This window comes from Hesperophylax consimilis, chromosome 29, assembly GCF_061612785.1.
Source record: "Hesperophylax consimilis isolate HC1 chromosome 29, BYU_Hcon_1.0, whole genome shotgun sequence".
NCBI lineage: Eukaryota > Metazoa > Arthropoda > Insecta > Trichoptera > Limnephilidae > Hesperophylax > Hesperophylax consimilis.
Genome location: NC_142864.1, coordinates 19,292,009 through 19,310,305, shown reverse-complemented (window position 1 = coordinate 19,310,305; position 18,297 = coordinate 19,292,009). Strand labels below are relative to the sequence as shown.

The 18,297-nt window shown below is 32.8% G+C and overlaps 1 protein-coding gene across 1 annotated transcript; it reads right to left on the bottom strand.

Moving 5' to 3' along the window:
* Positions 1-6,164: 6,164 nt before the first annotated feature.
* LOC149409959 (uncharacterized) lies at positions 6,165-17,947 on the bottom strand. Its single transcript, XM_089649125.1, has 5 exons — positions 17,725-17,947; positions 10,952-11,245; positions 9,682-9,844; positions 7,939-8,206; positions 6,165-6,810 (listed from the first exon to the last, which is right to left on the bottom strand). Exons 1-5 carry the CDS (start codon positions 17,920-17,922, stop codon positions 6,693-6,695), a joined length of 1,041 nt encoding a protein of 346 aa, XP_089505251.1. The 5' UTR covers positions 17,923-17,947; the 3' UTR covers positions 6,165-6,692.
* Between the last annotated feature and the right edge of the window lie 350 nt (positions 17,948-18,297).

The following is an 18,297-nucleotide window of genomic DNA, read 5'->3' as shown; positions in this document are numbered from 1 at the left end:
GTGATATTTAGAATGAAAATTTATCAAACTTATGCGATATTAATGTCTCACTAAAACAAAAATTTATAAATACATGTATTTTGTTCGTATCAGTTGGGCTAAATATTATAATTAAAACAAAACTATTTTTAAGTATTTGTTACTTTCTGTTCCACCATGATTAACTTCTGTCCTCGGTTGTTTTTATCTATATTCATCAACTTAAATGCCACTATAATTATGTATATATTTTTTAAATCTAGTGTTTTTTCAAGGCCCTCCAAAACGTACTCAATCTATGGTTTGTCGGGTACGATGTCATGGTGAATGAATTTTACATTTCAAACCATAACTGAAATTAAAATTATGAACCGATTTCAAAACTGTAACTATAAGAATAATAACAATATTATAAAACCGAAACAAATAAAATCATTTGGTTAATCGTGACGTCAGAAGCCGCCGATCTAACAATGTCAAGCAAATAGGGCGATTAACGATTCATTAATTTTACTTAAAATTATAAATATACCTAATAAAACTTGTATTTTCAGAGTTGGCCTTTGTTGATTTATCGATGCAAATATATTTTTTCAAACCATTAATGTTTTTTCACCGAAGTTCAATAAACTATTGTTAAATAAGACAATCGAATATTTGGAAACACCAGGCAATTGAACCCCTACAATTGTTTTTTTCTCAGAATTAACATTTTTTTTACATAAGTTATTTTGTTTAACTTTAGAAGTATGTTAATTTAAGCCTTGCCATAATCTCGAAACTTGTTTACATCGATACCATATCCAAGCACTACTATTATAGACAAAGATTGTTTCTGTTCTTCAAAAGATTCTGATTTTAGTTTCAATTTTGTATATTGCTTTTTTACAATTATACTACACATAAGTTTTTCAAAGCTCAGTACTGTTCAGTTTGATTGTAAGAAATCTCTAATGTTTACATATTTGTATTTTTTTAAATACAGGTATTACAATTAAGTTTTCTTGAAATATCCAATAAGAGGTGTTATTTTGAATAGCCCGCGTGTAATTTTCCAGTGTCGCAAATATGTCATGCTTCCGATGTCTCATATTTGATACGGCAGTACCTAACAGGTTAAAATAAAACAATATTGTCTTGATTTTACATAAGCAATCAAAAGGGAGACATTATTTAAGATTTAAAAAAAGCATTATGGTGATGATTTTTTTAATTAATTATGCCGGTAATAGTTACACAGTATCCATCATGTACAAGACACATAGCATCATAACCAGAAAATAATCACGATAATAATATGGAATTTATGTTATTCTCTTCTTATTTTGTTTGTAGTTTTCTTGCTGCAATTATTATTAGAAGTGATTTTTAAAAAAAAAATTGTTTTAGAAAAATAGTTAATAATTATCTTCCTTATTATGAAATGAAGGACGTGAGAAAATTAACGCATACATATCATAAAATGTGAATATTAATTTAAGTTTTCTTTGTGATGTTTATTTTTAGTAAGATGTTTGATATAATTATAAAAAACTTAGAGATTTGTTGTAATTTTAGCAAAAAAAGTTATTAGTGAACTTAAATTAATGTCGTTATTTTCAAATGGAAAACGAAATATAAATAACCGTTGTATAATCATAAAATCATTTTTAAATGTTTCTTCAATTCTGTCTACTAATATTTTAATTTAATTTAAGAAAATTTATTGTAAAATTCGGTTGATTTGAGTAAATCCTGGTTCTTTAATGGAAAACTTAAGAGTAACATTTTTTTAAATATATATTTCATTAATAAGGATGCCATTTGGAGAGAAAACCAGTGTCTTCATGAGATAAATCAGTAAAAACCAGTGTCTTCATGAGACAAATCAGTAAAAACCAGTGTCTTCATGAGACAAATCAGTAAAAACCAGTGTCTTCATGAGACAAATCAGTAAAAACCAGTGTCCTCATGAGACAAATCAGTAAAAACCAGTGTCTTCATGAGACAAATCAGTAAAAACCAGTGTCTTCATGAGACAAATCAGTAAAAACCAGTGTCTTCATGAGACAAATCAGTAAAAACCAGTGTCTTCATGAGACAAATCAGTATAACCAGTTTTCACGTCAATCGTCAACATTGGGTATTTTCAAAATATATGAATACCGTTAAAAATGTGTGGAAGATTAAACGTTTATTTTTCATATTCTGATCATTGTACTTAAAACGTGTAATTTTATTTTTTTCATTCATAGTTATGGATTTTAAAAACGATCTAAAACAGCACATTCGAAAACGATTCCAACTGGCTACAACGTTATTATGACATAGAAACCGCCATTGGCTGGTAAGGCCGCTGTCACAACCGTTGCCTGGCGTGACGTCACGCCGCCGAATTCAAGAATAAAAACGAACATGTCATTTTGGCGGCAAATCGAAAATTGCACATTTGCAATGGTTTGAAAAAATATTTACGTCAACTTAAAAATAAATTTATAACACCTGTTGATATCGAATATTTTTCGAGAACAAAAAAAAACAGTAAAAATACCATACTATACAAATTCTGGGCACGCGTTTTACGTATCTCGCGGTTGTGCGCCGATGCCAAATACCTTATATTTAAAATACCAGTAGAATGGACACAGCATTCACACTTGACACCTTTTGTAATATTTGAATACATTTTATGCTGACAACCTCAAAGAAAACGGTCAAGCGATCTTCTATTGTTTTCATTGTTGACATTAATTAGAACGCGTATTTGCTCCCATCTAAGCACAACAGCCTATCCGATCTGTTGATGACTGATCTGACTGATGGGAACCGTTCAAATGTCAAATTTAACGGAGGTTGAAACACCTCATTCCTAGATGATTTCCATTCATCTTGATTGAATTTATGTTATTTACGGTTTATTTTTTGCCAACGATTCGGACAGCTTTACAGTGTCTTTCATCAGGGCAGACATATAATTAAAAATGGTTTTGTGATTCAGTACTTCCTGAAACGGTTAATATCTGTGCATCCTCTGTAAGTAATTGTAACAATTTATTTCTACTCAAAAATATGTTAAGTCAAATTTCCACCACTCTCTGTCTGTTGTTAAAAACACGTTTTTAATGGTAGATATGTTTTTTTAAAATTATTTTATGACCTCAGTCAAACAAGCACATAAAATGATGTTATGTTTTTTTTTAACAATTTATTTAGAATTTTTATATTTATTTTAGAGTAACATTGATGCGATTTATTTAAAGAATTTATACAGATGACGTGTAAATGCAAAAAAACTTACATGAATATAGTGTCAATTCAATAGTTATTGGAATATAAAAGTATTTACTCTCAGTATCGCTATTTTTTTATGTGAAACCGCACAAGAGTCCCAATTGCTCCCAACCCTCTGGAGCCAGAGAGACTATGGCATCCCTGATTGGGATATGCTGTGAGAGTCTGAAGGTAGTGGGGTGGTGAGAGATGGGAGAGAGAACGGTGGGAAGGACCTAGCTATTAAGATCTGGTCACCAAAACCAATGTTTTCAACGTTTCGATTCTGAAATAGCGATACTGAGAGTATCTTTGGAACAAATAAGTGATCCCTGGCGAAAGACCACCCATTAAAAATAAATTAAATAGCTTTAGCCGTTTTTGTTGTTTGTTTTTGGGGTGTTATGCCGTGTTGCGCTAACTCCTTCTTTAGCCAACGTTTCGGACAGCGTTGCAGTGTCCATCATCAGGGCAAATCCGGTAGATCCGAAGATGTATAATTATTGGCTGTCGAGTTTGTGCTTATTTACTTGGAAGCGATACCGTGCCGCTAGCTTCAATCCACTACGCGCTTGTAGGTATTATAGCTTTAGCCGTGTTTAGTGACATGAATGGTCAGTAGAATCTCTACCTACCTCTTACCATTTTCCTTCCTCTCCCTCGCCCATCAATATAGACCTTGCTCCGGTAGTTAAGAATTGACACAAACATTCAAATAAACATTAATGTGTTTATGTCATGCCTTTTAATATTTCGCATCAATTACCAGTCTCTCTGTATAAAAATAATCATGTTATAGTTATCGTATCAATTAAAAAAAGTTTAATTTTTTTTTCAATTTTCTTAAAACCAGTGATTCTCAAAGTGGATATGGAAATAATATTCAATTTCTGAATTAAATGGTATCTATTTTTCACACAGATGTTTGCACCTAAATAATAATCTTATACGTGTACTTGTATGGCATGTTATGTACAACGCATATCAAGTCATGTTACATATACTGGAAATATTCCTATGGTTATTGTTACAAAAGCTTTTCATTGCAAAATTCAATCTCATTTCACGAAACCGCTTTAAAAAAATTGTTCTTACTACAAAAACCGTTAAATATTTCAATTTTTTAATCTCTCGGATTTAAAATCTCTTCGTTTGCTTGTTTTCCTGCACATATCCTACAGATCAGGTATTTTAGGTAAAGGATTGTAAAAAAATGCGCCGCAGGATAATTTCTTAGAAAGTTTTGAATTCATTACGGATTTTCAAAAATACAATTTTTCATTTTTTTTTTGTAATTACTGTACGTATCCTACACATTCGTTACTATTTGTAAAATGGTAAAGGTTTGTGAGAAATGCGCCGCAGGATAATTTTTTAAAAGATTTTTATTGATTGTCGGACAAGGCAACGGGAAATCAACGATCTATATTACCTGCTCATAATAATTGTAGTTGAAAATGTTTGTGATGATAGCCAACTTCCTATAGAGAGCAATATAGTAAGAAGAATTGAATAGAATTTTTTAAATCTTTTGAAAAGTTTAGGAATAAATTATTTTGGAGGTTTGCCTGCCGGAGCTGTGTTTGTTATAAATTTCACGAACAGGAACTTTGAAACCCGTGTATTTCGCGTTCCGGATTTTTCCGGTTAAAGCTCTGGAAAATAGTAGCTCCGAAAATGTAAAAAAATCTGGTACATTTAAAAGAAGCAATCTTTGTTCTGATATTTGCTACTAATTTGCTGCTTATGACACCTTTTTGAAAGCTGGTTTAAATTTGATTTATGTTGGGAGTGTGTTTTGCAAAAAAGCTTTTTTAACAATAGCCAGAAAAGACGCTCTGTAACATTTCCTGTAAAAATGTAAGAAATATATCTGTCCAATGTAACAATCTTTGTTTTATTTCATAGCCCTTTTATTATTTAATAGTAAAAACTCTAATTCAAACTGTGCCAAAAGCTGTGGCGCCTTGTAAGTACTCACAAAAATATTATTGTCAGTCTATATCCTACGCCAAGCAAAGAATACTAACAATTTTGAAGATTAATAAACGCTAACGATACAGAATCAGACTGGAATTATCGGTATACGAATTGTGAAGTAAAGTGGTGCCATCTCGGCGCGATAAATAAATGTATTCTAAATGAGGCATTGGTGAGCTCCGTTCATGTTTCGGAGGAGTCGCCTTCACCTTCACGCTTCGCGCATATAGATAATTAATGTTCCCAGGTGACATTTCTTGACGAGCAATATGTAATCTGTTCCCACCACTTATGATACGTGATACAAAGAACGAAAATTCGAGCCGGTTGAATTTAACTTAATACTTTTATAGAATTATATTTACTGACCAAATTTTAGGGAGTGCGTTGCTCTAACGCTCCTTATAAAGGTAAGTACTATCATAAAAATAAATAAAACAAATAATATTTAAGGTTTTTCTATTTTTTGTAAAAGTGTTATAAAATATAATATTTGATTCTCTTAACATTTAGCAGGTATTATGTTGTATGGCACTTTATTCACTACAATTTTTAATAAACAATATAAATACATTTTACAATAAAGCTGGTGTAATATAAAATGATATCATATAAAAAGATTATCGAAATATAATATAATAATACGCATTATTTTAAACTAAATACTGAACAATATGGACTTTTCGGATTCGATTTTGAAGTTGATATTTAAGACTCTGGATAAAATCCAGCAAATTTCACAGAACCAAAGGGTACAATTTTCTGCGACAGACTAAACTAGAGATTTCAAATTTTTTCAACAAGAGGATTTTCAAGGAGAGCCTGCAATGCCTCCTTAAAACAACGGGTCCCTGGACCGAATAGGACAAAGTGAAGAAGATGAGGTATAAGTGATAAGATGAGATAGGATAAGGAGCAACCAAAAAATTCGTTTTAAATTATGATCTACTAAACACAAAAGTATGACCACGTAGAGATGAATTGGAATTGAATAATGTTCGTGATGGGAAAAGACAGAAAAAACACAGACGAGATGGCCTAACAACCTACAGAGGGCTGCAGGATTTAGACGGATGAGAATCAATTAGGAATCAAAACATTTAAGGGAAGCATGTCCAAAACTGAACCCTTAAGATGAACTAAATTTATGCAACCTATAGGCGATTATAAAGAATTATTGGTTCACAAAATTGGACATGTTGGAGAAAGACCTAAGCCCAAACGACATGTTAAAATATATATCGCAGGACGATTTATAAAGATTGCTGGCTTCAGATGCACAGAAATCCCATGAAGATTAAGCAAAATATATTAAAGGAAGACCTACATACAAAATTGATCGCCAGAAGGTTTATGAAGACATTTAAAGCATTATTTATCACGTTTTTCTTCAGTAAGCAGTTGAATTTGGTCTGTGAGTTGGATAGGGTTGTCATTTTCATCTACCGTTGTATTCATACCATGTTTGTCGTCAGGTTTTTTGGTTACTTTCCTCGTGGCTTGATCATTTTCATGGCCGGGGGTGGAAGTTTGGCGAATCCAGAGTTGTCGAAGACAGGAAGCAGATCACGAACTCTGGCCGAGATGGATCCCCCGATCACCCTGGAAAAAATATGGTTTTTAGTCAATAAGTTTCAATAAGAAAAAGCTTTTAATAAAACGTTTCAAAAACTCCTTAAATAACAATGCCCAGCCCATCGCAGTCCTTGGGATCTAAAAAATCTTAAAATGGTCTCGTGGTCAATTAGATGTTCGATTTCGTAGTTGATAGTTTATTTGTAATTGTGTATATTCACAATTTTTGGTGTCTTTTCATCTGGCATTCTATCAACATGTTCTACCCGTCGCAATCTTAGAACCTACAGATCTTACGTTAGACTCCACAATGCTCCGATGGAATATGGACAAAAAATCATGGAGGGATCTGGTAGAACTACTAGCGGGACACTGCCACTTCAGGAGAAACATGGAGTTATTGGGAATAGAAAACACCAACAGAAGCAGGAAATGTGAAGAAATTCCAATTCACCTATAGTGTCAAAGTCCCGCCCTGGTGGGAACAAGGCTCAGATACTTGGGAAGACACTCTTTTTTTTCAATTCAATTCAATTAGTTTATTCCTTTAAAAACATTTCAAAATTACATTTTATTTCGTTTTTAAGTACATTTGTAAAATGGTATTACATAATAAGTAAGCGGTGTATCGGTGTATATACTATACCGGCATCAATAGAGCTAGCCTTTTAAAGGCAGCTTCACCGATGCTAAATGTGTCGATATCCGAATTGATTCTGTTCAACAGCAAGACTGATCTCCCCACCGGCATGACCATTGGCAAGTTAGTCCTGCAGGCCGGGAGATAAAACAGTCTATGCTGTCGGTGACGGAGATAACCATCAGGAACATAGAGACTAATACTCTCCATGATAGTCGGATTTACTAACCATCCACGAATCAGTTTGAATAAGTGTGATACAATATGCACATCTCTTCTGACCCGTAGATGGTTCATACCGAGCATGCCCAAGAGAAAGTCAGTAGGATAGAGCCACGGGTAGTAGCTATACTCCCTCAGGTAGAGGAATATATGTATTTTTACATATGTCTCTTGTGGAAACAAGGGACATATATTATATAAAACATCCAATGAAAACCTTGGTGAACTAATTCTGAATTATCATTTTCATATTGTAGTTCCAAAGATTTTTACAAAAAAATATTTTAATTTACCTGCTCGGCTTGACGATCTTGGCCGATTGCTGCGGTGAAGCCAGTTCCGTTGGGAAGAAAGTGGCGCCGTAGAAGTCGAGCCCGTTCTGCAGCAGTATGTTGCACTCTTCCACAGATGCTAGCGTCACGCGCACGGCGTACCCCGGCGAGGAGGGGGTCGGTGGGGGCACCAGGGTCACGCTGGGCACCCCTGTGCCTGATGACGGCTGCACGGAACGCTCTTCATTGTCAGCCAGACTTGTACGACGGGCGCCGGCCTTTGAAGTAGCTGGAATGGAAGATACATGAGATTGAAAAAAAAAAATTTTACATCATCTCCATGCAGTTCGCATTTGATTAAATAATTTTACTCCTTTTAAAAACTTTACAAAATTACGCTTTTAAAAATAATGTCGATCAACGTAAGTAAGGAAAAAATAAACATTATAAATGCCGGTTTTATGCGAGCTCCAACAAAGCTGCTTCTTTGATGTTGAATATGTCAATATTCGAAGTGATTCTTTTTTTATTCTCCGTCACAAGTATCCGCTAAACTGCCAAAGCAGTTTGTTAGCAGGTCAATTTCACAATATGAACTATAACACCAAAAGTTAGAAGCCACAATATAGAAAATAGATAAAGAAGGATAACATTTCATGTGACTACAATACAAAGGCATAAAATGTATAGACACATAACACAGTCAACATACTCATAGTCATATACACACACACTCAAAGGCACACAACATACCTAAACACACCCATTGACATATTTATACAATTACATACATACGATCAATGGATACAGTGGTATTTATAAACAACATCTATACAAAAAATGTTTATCTATTGACCATTTTTTAGCTTTTTTGGTTCAGTGGTGCAGGTTGATTCGTTTTTTAAATCCATTGGCATATTATTATATATGGAAGGTACAAGATAAGTGAATGTTCGTTGGCCGTATTTATTAGTATTTTTGGAATGAACATTCCTTCATTTTAACTAAATCTTGTGCTGTGTGTGTGATCTACTTTTTGTTTATATAATATGGAATCCGACAATCGGTTTTTACATACAATTTTAGCAATAAGATTGTTGTCCACACCGGCATGACCATCGGCAAGTTAGTTATGCAGGCCGGGAGATAAAATGTCAGTCGACGAATGTCAATGGAGGATGTCGGTGACAGAGATAACAATCAGGGACACGGAAATTAATACACTCCGCGATAGCGGAGTTTTTGAACCATCCGCTAATTAATCTGAAGAAATTAAAATACAGAAATGTGTACATCGCTTATGTCCCGTAGGAATTCAAAGCATACCCAAGAGAAATTCAGCAGGATACAGCCGCGGGTGGTAGCCAAAATATATCCCTTGGGTAGAAAAATCTCATGAATTGATTGCTACATTTAAAGGAATGCTGTGTGAACCTGGGGCTTGAAAACTGTTGAGTTCTGTCGTTTGGCTCTCACCGTAGTATTTCAGATATGGCAAAGCTCCAAAATACGCATCACATACTCCGACGGTATCCGTATCGACGATCGTTAATACTTTTGTTTTTCTCGAGATATTATGAGACATACTACATTGCTGTATAATATAAAGTATTTTGTGTGGATCCCTGTTGATAGTCTAATTCCGATAAGAGAAGGAACAAAAAGAAATATAAATAAAAATACCACATGTTTTTTTGCCAAAAAATGGCCTTAACCCTTACGTCTTTAAAGAGACGTGTTTTGAGACAAAAACAGCATTATTACCAGTGTTATTGGACGGAACGCTTGACGTGAGCTGTATCCTGACCACTTCCACGATGGAGGAGAACTTGTAGAGGGAGTGGCGGACGTCCTCCTCCGGAAGATCGTCAGGAATGTCAAACACGTACACTGTGAAGGTCTTCTGGGGCCTACAGGGGATGATCACCTGGAAGGAGATGGACATCTTTAACAAAGCAAAGCTTCAACCAAAAGCATCATGCGTTCTTCAAGCCTTCCATCGACATATTCGGTGTGATTTTTAGGGACCAACTAAATTATAGGGGCTTCATTGAAATTAAAGTAATTTTAGCCTCTCTAAAACCACATTCATTAAATTTTGGTATCCCACAGGGATCGTTTCTGCTTCCAACATAGTTTTAGTTCCGCAATAGTGATAGTTTGTCGAGTGCACCATTGCATCGAAAGGTAGATCGTTTCTTATAGCGCTACAATTTATTTTATTTTACAATTCCTATCCTACATGGCATACGCGTCCAACACTTTAACACGGTTAACATGTATCACATGAGAACGGGTCGTATCTATCAGTTGTTTTATTCCCACTATAGCAATCTTCAAATTCGTAAATCTTGAAGAAACCTATGTGGCCATCTTAAATTAATTAACAATCTTGTGGAATCCCTTTTTATAAATCACTGGCGAAGACATTAAACCAACCAGTAAAAGTTATTAAGTTTAAATTTGTAAAATATTTTACCTTTCTGTAAAATCGGGAGTTGATTACATTGCGAAACCCTTTTCAATAAACGTCAGAAAACTTTAAAAAAAGGCTGAAGACATGAAACCAACGATTTTAAGCAGAATCAATTACCTCTCCGTAAAACCTGGAGTTGGTGACATTGTGGAACTTTCATAGATGTATTAATCCCTTTCAATAGATATCAGATAACTTGAAGAAAACGCTGATGACCACTTTGAAGAATTTGAAACCAACGATCAAATGTATTCTGACTGAATAAATTACCTTTCGATATATATAACCTGGAACCTATAGAACCTGGAGTTGGTTATCTCGTGAATCCCATTTCAATAGATGTCAGGGAACTTGAATAAAATGCTAGAGACAATTTTAAAGACGTGAAACTAACGATTAAAGGTATTTAAGCTGAATTAGTTACCTTTCTGTAGAACCTGGACTTGGTGATCTTGTGAAGCCCATTTTAATAGATATCAGGGAACTTGAATAAAATGCTAGAGACCATTTTAAAGAAGTAAAACCAACCATTAAAGGTATTTAAGCTGAATTAGTTACCTTTCTGTAGAACCTAGAGTTGGTGACTTTGTGAAATCCCTTCCTGTAGACGGCCTGGTAGTCCTCAAAGTCGGAGAACTTGAAGAGTATGCCGGTGGCTGTCTTGGTGAGGCTGAAACAGCCTTTGAAGGTCATCTTCTCGCAAATGGTCGAGGCCTTCTCCATGGAGAGGTCGTGGGAAGGAGTCAGCAGGAAGGCTCCCTTAGTCAGGAAGTGTTCTGAATCGGATAGTTCTGATTCAGAGTCGCTTTTCACCATTGTGTGGACCTGCTCTTTCCAGTGACTGTCGTTCATCTGGAAATAAAAAAAGTATATGTATTGAACACATTTATGTTGTTTTTTTACATATGCTCCACGCACGAGGCTCTGAGGAAAAAATCCTCAGTTGCTTTTGAAAAGAACTCAACCTTGGATTTGCTAGTACTTCACCGCACTTGAACCTTGAAAAATGCTCCTAGCATACTAAAATATATTTTCTTCGATTTGCAGGGAAAGAATGCATCTTAATATTATTCTAACGTGTCGTTTTGTACTTTCAAATAAGCTTATTTTTTCTATTAAAAAGCGCGTCGCAAAATTCAATGACAAATGTCGTAGTATTGAAATTATTTACAGTATATTATAATTTTTATAACATCATATAGAGAAAAAACATTTCTCTGAACATAAAAAGCTATCTACATTATCTGGTAAGGATATACAATTTACAAAAACATCGTTTTGCTAAAAACGAGTAAGTTATTACGAAAATAGTGTTAGCCGGTGTGGCGAGCGATTGGCATTCCATAAGAAATATTAACTTTCGTCAATTCAAGATTACAACCCAATCCGACTACTAACATTCTTGAGGATAATGAAAAACTGACCCTCAGGACTTCATTGTTTAATTTGAATTTGAATGAATATTTCAAAATCTGAAAAGAATTTGAACGACTTATTAAATTTCACAGTTAAAATTAAAGTTCTGTTATTATTGCTTTTCAGTACTAGGATTACAACACAACTTGAATAGGACTTACAGAACTTGAATTTTAACTTAGAAATTTGTTTTTTTTTATTTTTATTGTTGATCCATTATTTTACAATATTTCATATTTTAATTCAGTAATGTTGGCCTCACTGGGTTGTTTACCCGTGCTGAGGCCCCCATTTTATAATATAAGAATTTATACATTAAAAAAAAAGAAAAACAACATTAAAATAAAGATAAATTTAAACCAAAAATAAAGATTAAAAATTAAAATATAATTATCACACTAAAAGAAAAATATTAAAAGAGAGAGAGAGAGAGAGAGAGAGAGAGAGAGATTAATTGATCAAATTCTTTGAAACAACCTATCCTAAAGACATTCATTCATTTATTTATTTATTCATTTATTCAACGCCCAGAGGGCTTTTACATGTAGTTGGTACAATTTTAATGACCGTTTTGAAACATGAGAAAGAAATATTTAAAATAAAAGAACATAAATTAAAATAACTTCCATTTAGGAATAGTGTTTAAATAAGTCTTTTACGTAATCCACAAAATTCGCAAAGTTAATATTAAATATATCGACATCACCTAAGTATTGGTTTCCCATAGTGTGAAACCGTTGTATTGGGGAGTTCGCAATGTAATTGCGCTTATGTGTGTTGCAGTGGAATAGTGTATTTTGTCGTGTTGTTATTGTAGGTATTCGTAAGTTTATGAGTTGCAGAAGTTCGCAAGTCGAATTTAGAGATAGAATAAAAAAGTTAAGGCGTTTATTTTACGCCTGTCTTCCAATGAATGTATTTTTAAAGTATTTAATAAAAAATGATATTGTAAGTCTTCTAGTGGGATATATAATTAAGACATGTTAAAAAGGTGACAGGATAACTCATCAAGATGACAATTCTATACACCTTGTACACATAAAATCATGAAAAATGATGAAACAAAAACTAGGTTTAATAAGTTAGGTTTTAATGACTTTATATCATTTTTTTAAGTTGCGTTGAATTGTCATTTTTTACTTTATTTATTTTCATTACTTTACATATATTATACATATTAATAGATAGTAAATAATAACATAATATACAGGGTGTATCGGCACTAATCCGACAAACTTTAACCAGCTATTCTATTAGTAAAAAATGTTATGGGCACTTTTCTGTCCGGTAGCATTTTTTTTTCAATTAAAAACAAAAAAATTAAAAATTTCCACACTTCATCACTGTCATTGGCATTGCTTTTCGTATTCAACAGCTGTTATAAGGAAGTTTGTCGAAAAGCGTCTTCGCTCTTTCGCACACACTAAATAATAATAGTTAAAAATGAGACGAATGGCGCCGTGCCATTTCGTTTTGATTGTAAAGCGCGCCAATATAGGTACACACGTACATTATTCAACGGAATTCGAATAAAATACTGCCAGATGGGTTTTCAAACTTTGACAAAGGATAAAACAGTGGTGACATGTGGTGAAAATATGAATAGTAAATTTTTTATTAAAAATAACGTTACTGGACAGCAAAGTGCACATAAGATTTTTTACTCCAAATATGCTAGGAACAGCTGGTTAAAGTTTGTCGTGTACGTGCCGATACACCCTGTATAATACCAAATTGTATACACAACAAATGAAAACCCACTAAGGCACTGCCTGAGTGTGGGTAATATAAAACGATTGCTATATTTCAAGTACCTAAGTATAATATATATAAGTAGAAAAAGTTTGTTTTTTTTGTTTATAGTTATTATAAAAAGTAAAGAGAAAACATTATGTAATTAAAACATTTGAATTGAGTAATCATGGAACTGTGACGTCAGGATCCAGAACCAAGAAATTTACCGCCCAGTCACAGAGGTCATCAAGCTCTACGATCATTGAGACGGTGTCTTCAATAAATGACAGATCGAAGCCGATAGCATAATTTCGACTCCGTCTTACCAAATTTTCCGGATCATGTGTTTTAACGACATATCGTCCATTGATGGTACTGCATGTTAAATTCACAGTGACCAATACAGGAAGTGATTTTAGTCTGAATGGTGAACCTACCGAGCCACTCCTAGTCTAAACAGTCCATTAAGAAGTAATAATATGAGAACAATGGTATTATTTTAAAGGATGGGCATCTCGTTCTCATCCTTGGAAGGAATATATATTAGGTACCTACTTAATAAATAATAAAATTATGGCGAAACTTCAAACAGGATAATTGAAAAAAATAACTTAGTTTTTATGCTAATTTAAATTAATTTAAACCCCATAATTTTTAACAGAGTATTGACACATTTCTAGTCAATTTAAGTCTTCTATGCTTCAATGTCGCAAGACTTTTGGGAGCAGTTGGGACTCTTGTGCGGTATTCAAATTTTAAAAAAAAATACATACAGTTTACAATTTGGAAAATGGCATTTAAATTCAAAGCAAGTTTGACTTCATTTAATTATTTTTCACAGCACAGACAGGCGTAATTTAGTATGTTTCGTGACAATAACCTTTATAACGTTTGTCTAATTAAATGTGTATTTTTTAGTTTCGTATAAAATGATTAAAATACAGTTTATAAGAAGAAAAAAAACATCACTGAGCAATTTTTAATTTTTTCATTTTTGGATATGTTCAAAAATAGCGAATCTATTTACAATTGAATCTCAAGCGGGATTATTTGAAGAGACGATATTATTTTATTTAGACCCGAGGGTTAATATATTTTTCTTTTGAATTCCTTGTATTAATTAAAGTACGTAATTCGATAAATAACTTATAACGATTATCTAAATGAAATTGGCTCTTCGAGGTGGCCAGAAAAAGTTAATTTGATATAATTTTATGAAACGAAAAATCGCAAAACATAAGGTTTTTCAATTCTTAATGCTAAATCACTATTTTTTATTTATTATTTTTTTTTATTTCACGCCTATTAAGGCTTTTACGTACATATATATAAAAAATATTTACGAAATTATTTACTTTTTAAAACAATTGCAGAAAAATAAATATAAAGTCAAAATATCACTGAACTTGATCTACACAGCATGTAGGCACAAAACATAAATAATCCAAAATATTTTTTTCTGTTTCAGTTGACAAAATTATTATGCGTTAGTCAAATCAAATAAAATACCTTTATTAAAATATTCCACTACTTGATGAAAAAAACTTCAATAGGGTATGCTTATATATTGAAATTGATGTACTAAATATATCAACAACATCGTAGTATTTGTTTCCTAGCTGTTGAATCCGTCGCATAGGAGTGTGATATTGGGACGTTGATATAGAATTGCTACAATAATATGGTAGGTACTGTCTTGTAACCGACCTGCTTCGAGTATGAAAAGAGATTACATATAATAAATCAGGGGTATCAAACATGGAATTAATGATTTTATACAAACAGGTTAAATCGGAAATAATTCTGCGATTAGATAATTTTATTAAATTTAATGAACAAATTACGTTATCGTAATTTAGGTTTTCTCTAGGAATGCCAATTTTAAAATTTACATATCATAAAAATTTGATTAATCTTTATAACTAATTGCTGTAGGTACATTATGAATACCAAAAAAGTGCTTCAGATAAATTAAAGGTTTTCCTAAAGGTGAATGTGGAGTGGTGCAGACCACCGAACATGTGGTCAACGAATGCCCGCTACATTCATTCCCCGGCGGGATTGATAAGGTCCACATGGCGACGCCTGAGGCCCTAGAATGGCTCGCAGACCTAGATGTGCCCCCCTGACCACCACCATACGAAAGAAGAAGAAGACTAAAAAAATATTTTTGAAAAGAAATGTGTAAACGCATAAAGGAAACAACTTTTTAAAAATACAGTATTATAGCTAAGATTGTCTGTGACAGTTTCACTTGATTAAATAAATAAAAACTAGTTTTTTGCTTGAAATCGAACGTTTCTAGACTCCGTTTGTCAAGTTATTTGAATGCCTATTACCTACATTCGTGACGATATAAGGCATACCAAGAATATACACATTTTTGGCTTGTAGCTTCCTCTAAAGTTTTTGACTTATGTGATAATATATAATAATCAATTAAACTTATTTCGGAAACGACAAAATTATACAATTAAATGAATACGAATTTAAGAGGAAGCTACAAGCCAAAAATGTGTATATTCTTGGTACACCTTATATTGTAGGTAATAGGCATTGAAATTGCTTGACAAACGGAATCTAGAAACGTTCGATTTCAAGCACAAAACTGGTTTTTATTTATTTTGCAAATAATTTTATAAAAAAGCAAAAAAGTTAATCAAGTGAAACTGTGACAGATAATCTTAGTTATAATAATGTATTTTTTAAAGTTGTTTCCTTTATGTGTTCATACATTTATATTGAAAAAAAAATTTTTTTAGTAGTTTGCATTTATATTTTTTAATGAGTATTTTTTTTTTATTTGTATTCTACTCAAGCGAAACGATAGGAAAACCTTCAATTTATCTAAACCATATTTTTGGGTATTCATAATTTTCACCAATTCGTTATAAAGATTAATCAAAATAGTGATTTGGAATTAATCTTCGCATTTAAAATGAGTTCGATGAAGTGTGCATAGATTTGAAAACAAACTAGACAGACTTAAACTAACAAAATTGAAAATATTTCATAAATTCATTAAAAATGATATACAGAAGTTACATAGAGAGTTCAAAGGAAAAATTCTGTCACTTATTAAAAAAGTTGCTGATGAAATAACCTTTGAGAGATTGTACCAATGTTTGTTTGTGTTAGGTAATGCGTTGTATTGTAAGTAGTTAATTAAAAATTAATTAATTTTGAGTAGATGACGAAAAGTGTATTTGATTTTTTCTGCGTTTTTAGTGCTGTTGTATATGTAGATACATTAAAAAAACAGTGAATCTATTTGCTATTAAATGTCAACAAAGATTATATCAATTAAAATTCTATGTTGCAATACGTACACTTAATAAGAATATTAATTAAGAATAATTTATTTATCACTAGCTGAAACTTTTATAAGGTATGGAATCACAGCTTGGGGACTTTCATGTAAAACAAATATAAACCATGTTCAATCAGTTCAAAATTCACTAGTTAAATTATTAGCTCATAAAAGTTTATACGAACAAAGGCATAATGTTCCATACCTTAATCAGAATCTTAAAATTTTCTCAGTAGGATCAATTCTGTGGTATAAAATTATATTTCAGCATATGAATAGCCCTATATACATAAATAGACTGGACCACACTTACAATACTCGTTTTACGTTAAATGAAGGACTAATTGTACCTAAGCATTTAAACAAATATGGACAAAGAACACTGGACTACATGATACCTAGTTGCTTAAATATGTTACCTGCTGAAATAAAAAAATGTACAAATGTAAAAACAAATATTCTGTTGAAAAATTGGCTCGCTGAAAGAAATAGTTTGTATTAGAGTCTAATACAAACTATAGGTAGATACTATCACTGTTGCGTATATGTTTTTTATATTTTAAAACAAATTGTTATTTTTTATTGTTATCACTCTTGTCATTAAGTAAAATAAGTTTTATCTTTTTTAATATTTTTTATGTGAAAAGTTGCCATCGACAAACTACTGAAAAGTAGTACTTTTTCTGTATTTTATCTTATTATTTACTGTAATATATATTTTTGTCTTGCTTTCTTTAAATAAAAATAAAAAAATAAAATAAAATAAAACTAGAAATATTTGTTGGTATGGTGTTATTTTTTACCTGATGCTTAGAGCTATCAGTCGATCAATAAAACTAGAAATATTTGTTGGTATGATGTTATTTTTTACCTGATGCTTAGCGCTATCAGTCGATCCTGTTCTAGGGCCGCTGTCCGTTCTCCCCCTAGCAACTCCTGGATTATCCTCCCTAGACGACATCTTCCTTTGCTGATGCACCCCAATATCACTGTCTCCAACTTCCCCAACTTCAACCCCTCCTTCTTCAAGTTCGACTTGGTCGTACCCGTCGGGCGCCTTGAATGGCATGCTACGTTAGCGGCGCGATGGGATTGCGGATCCCGAATGGCGGGAGATCAGGGCGAAACCGGTATATATAGGCTCGCCGGTAGGTAGGTTCCTACTTACGTACTTCATAGCTAAATCTACTGAGCGTGGGCTTGTTAATTCTCAGTGGTTCACACTCTTTAAAAGCCTATCAACTTATCTGTAGAAGATATGAAAGGAAGAAAGAGGCCAATTCCTGCGTAAATAAAATTAGGTAATATTCCAATAAGAGGTGTTATTTTGATATTCAATTGTAAAAGATCAATGGTTTCCTTTCTTGTGTGTTTACATTATTGTTTTTTTAACCTGTTAGGTACTGCCGTATCAAATATGAGACATCGGAAGCATGACATATTT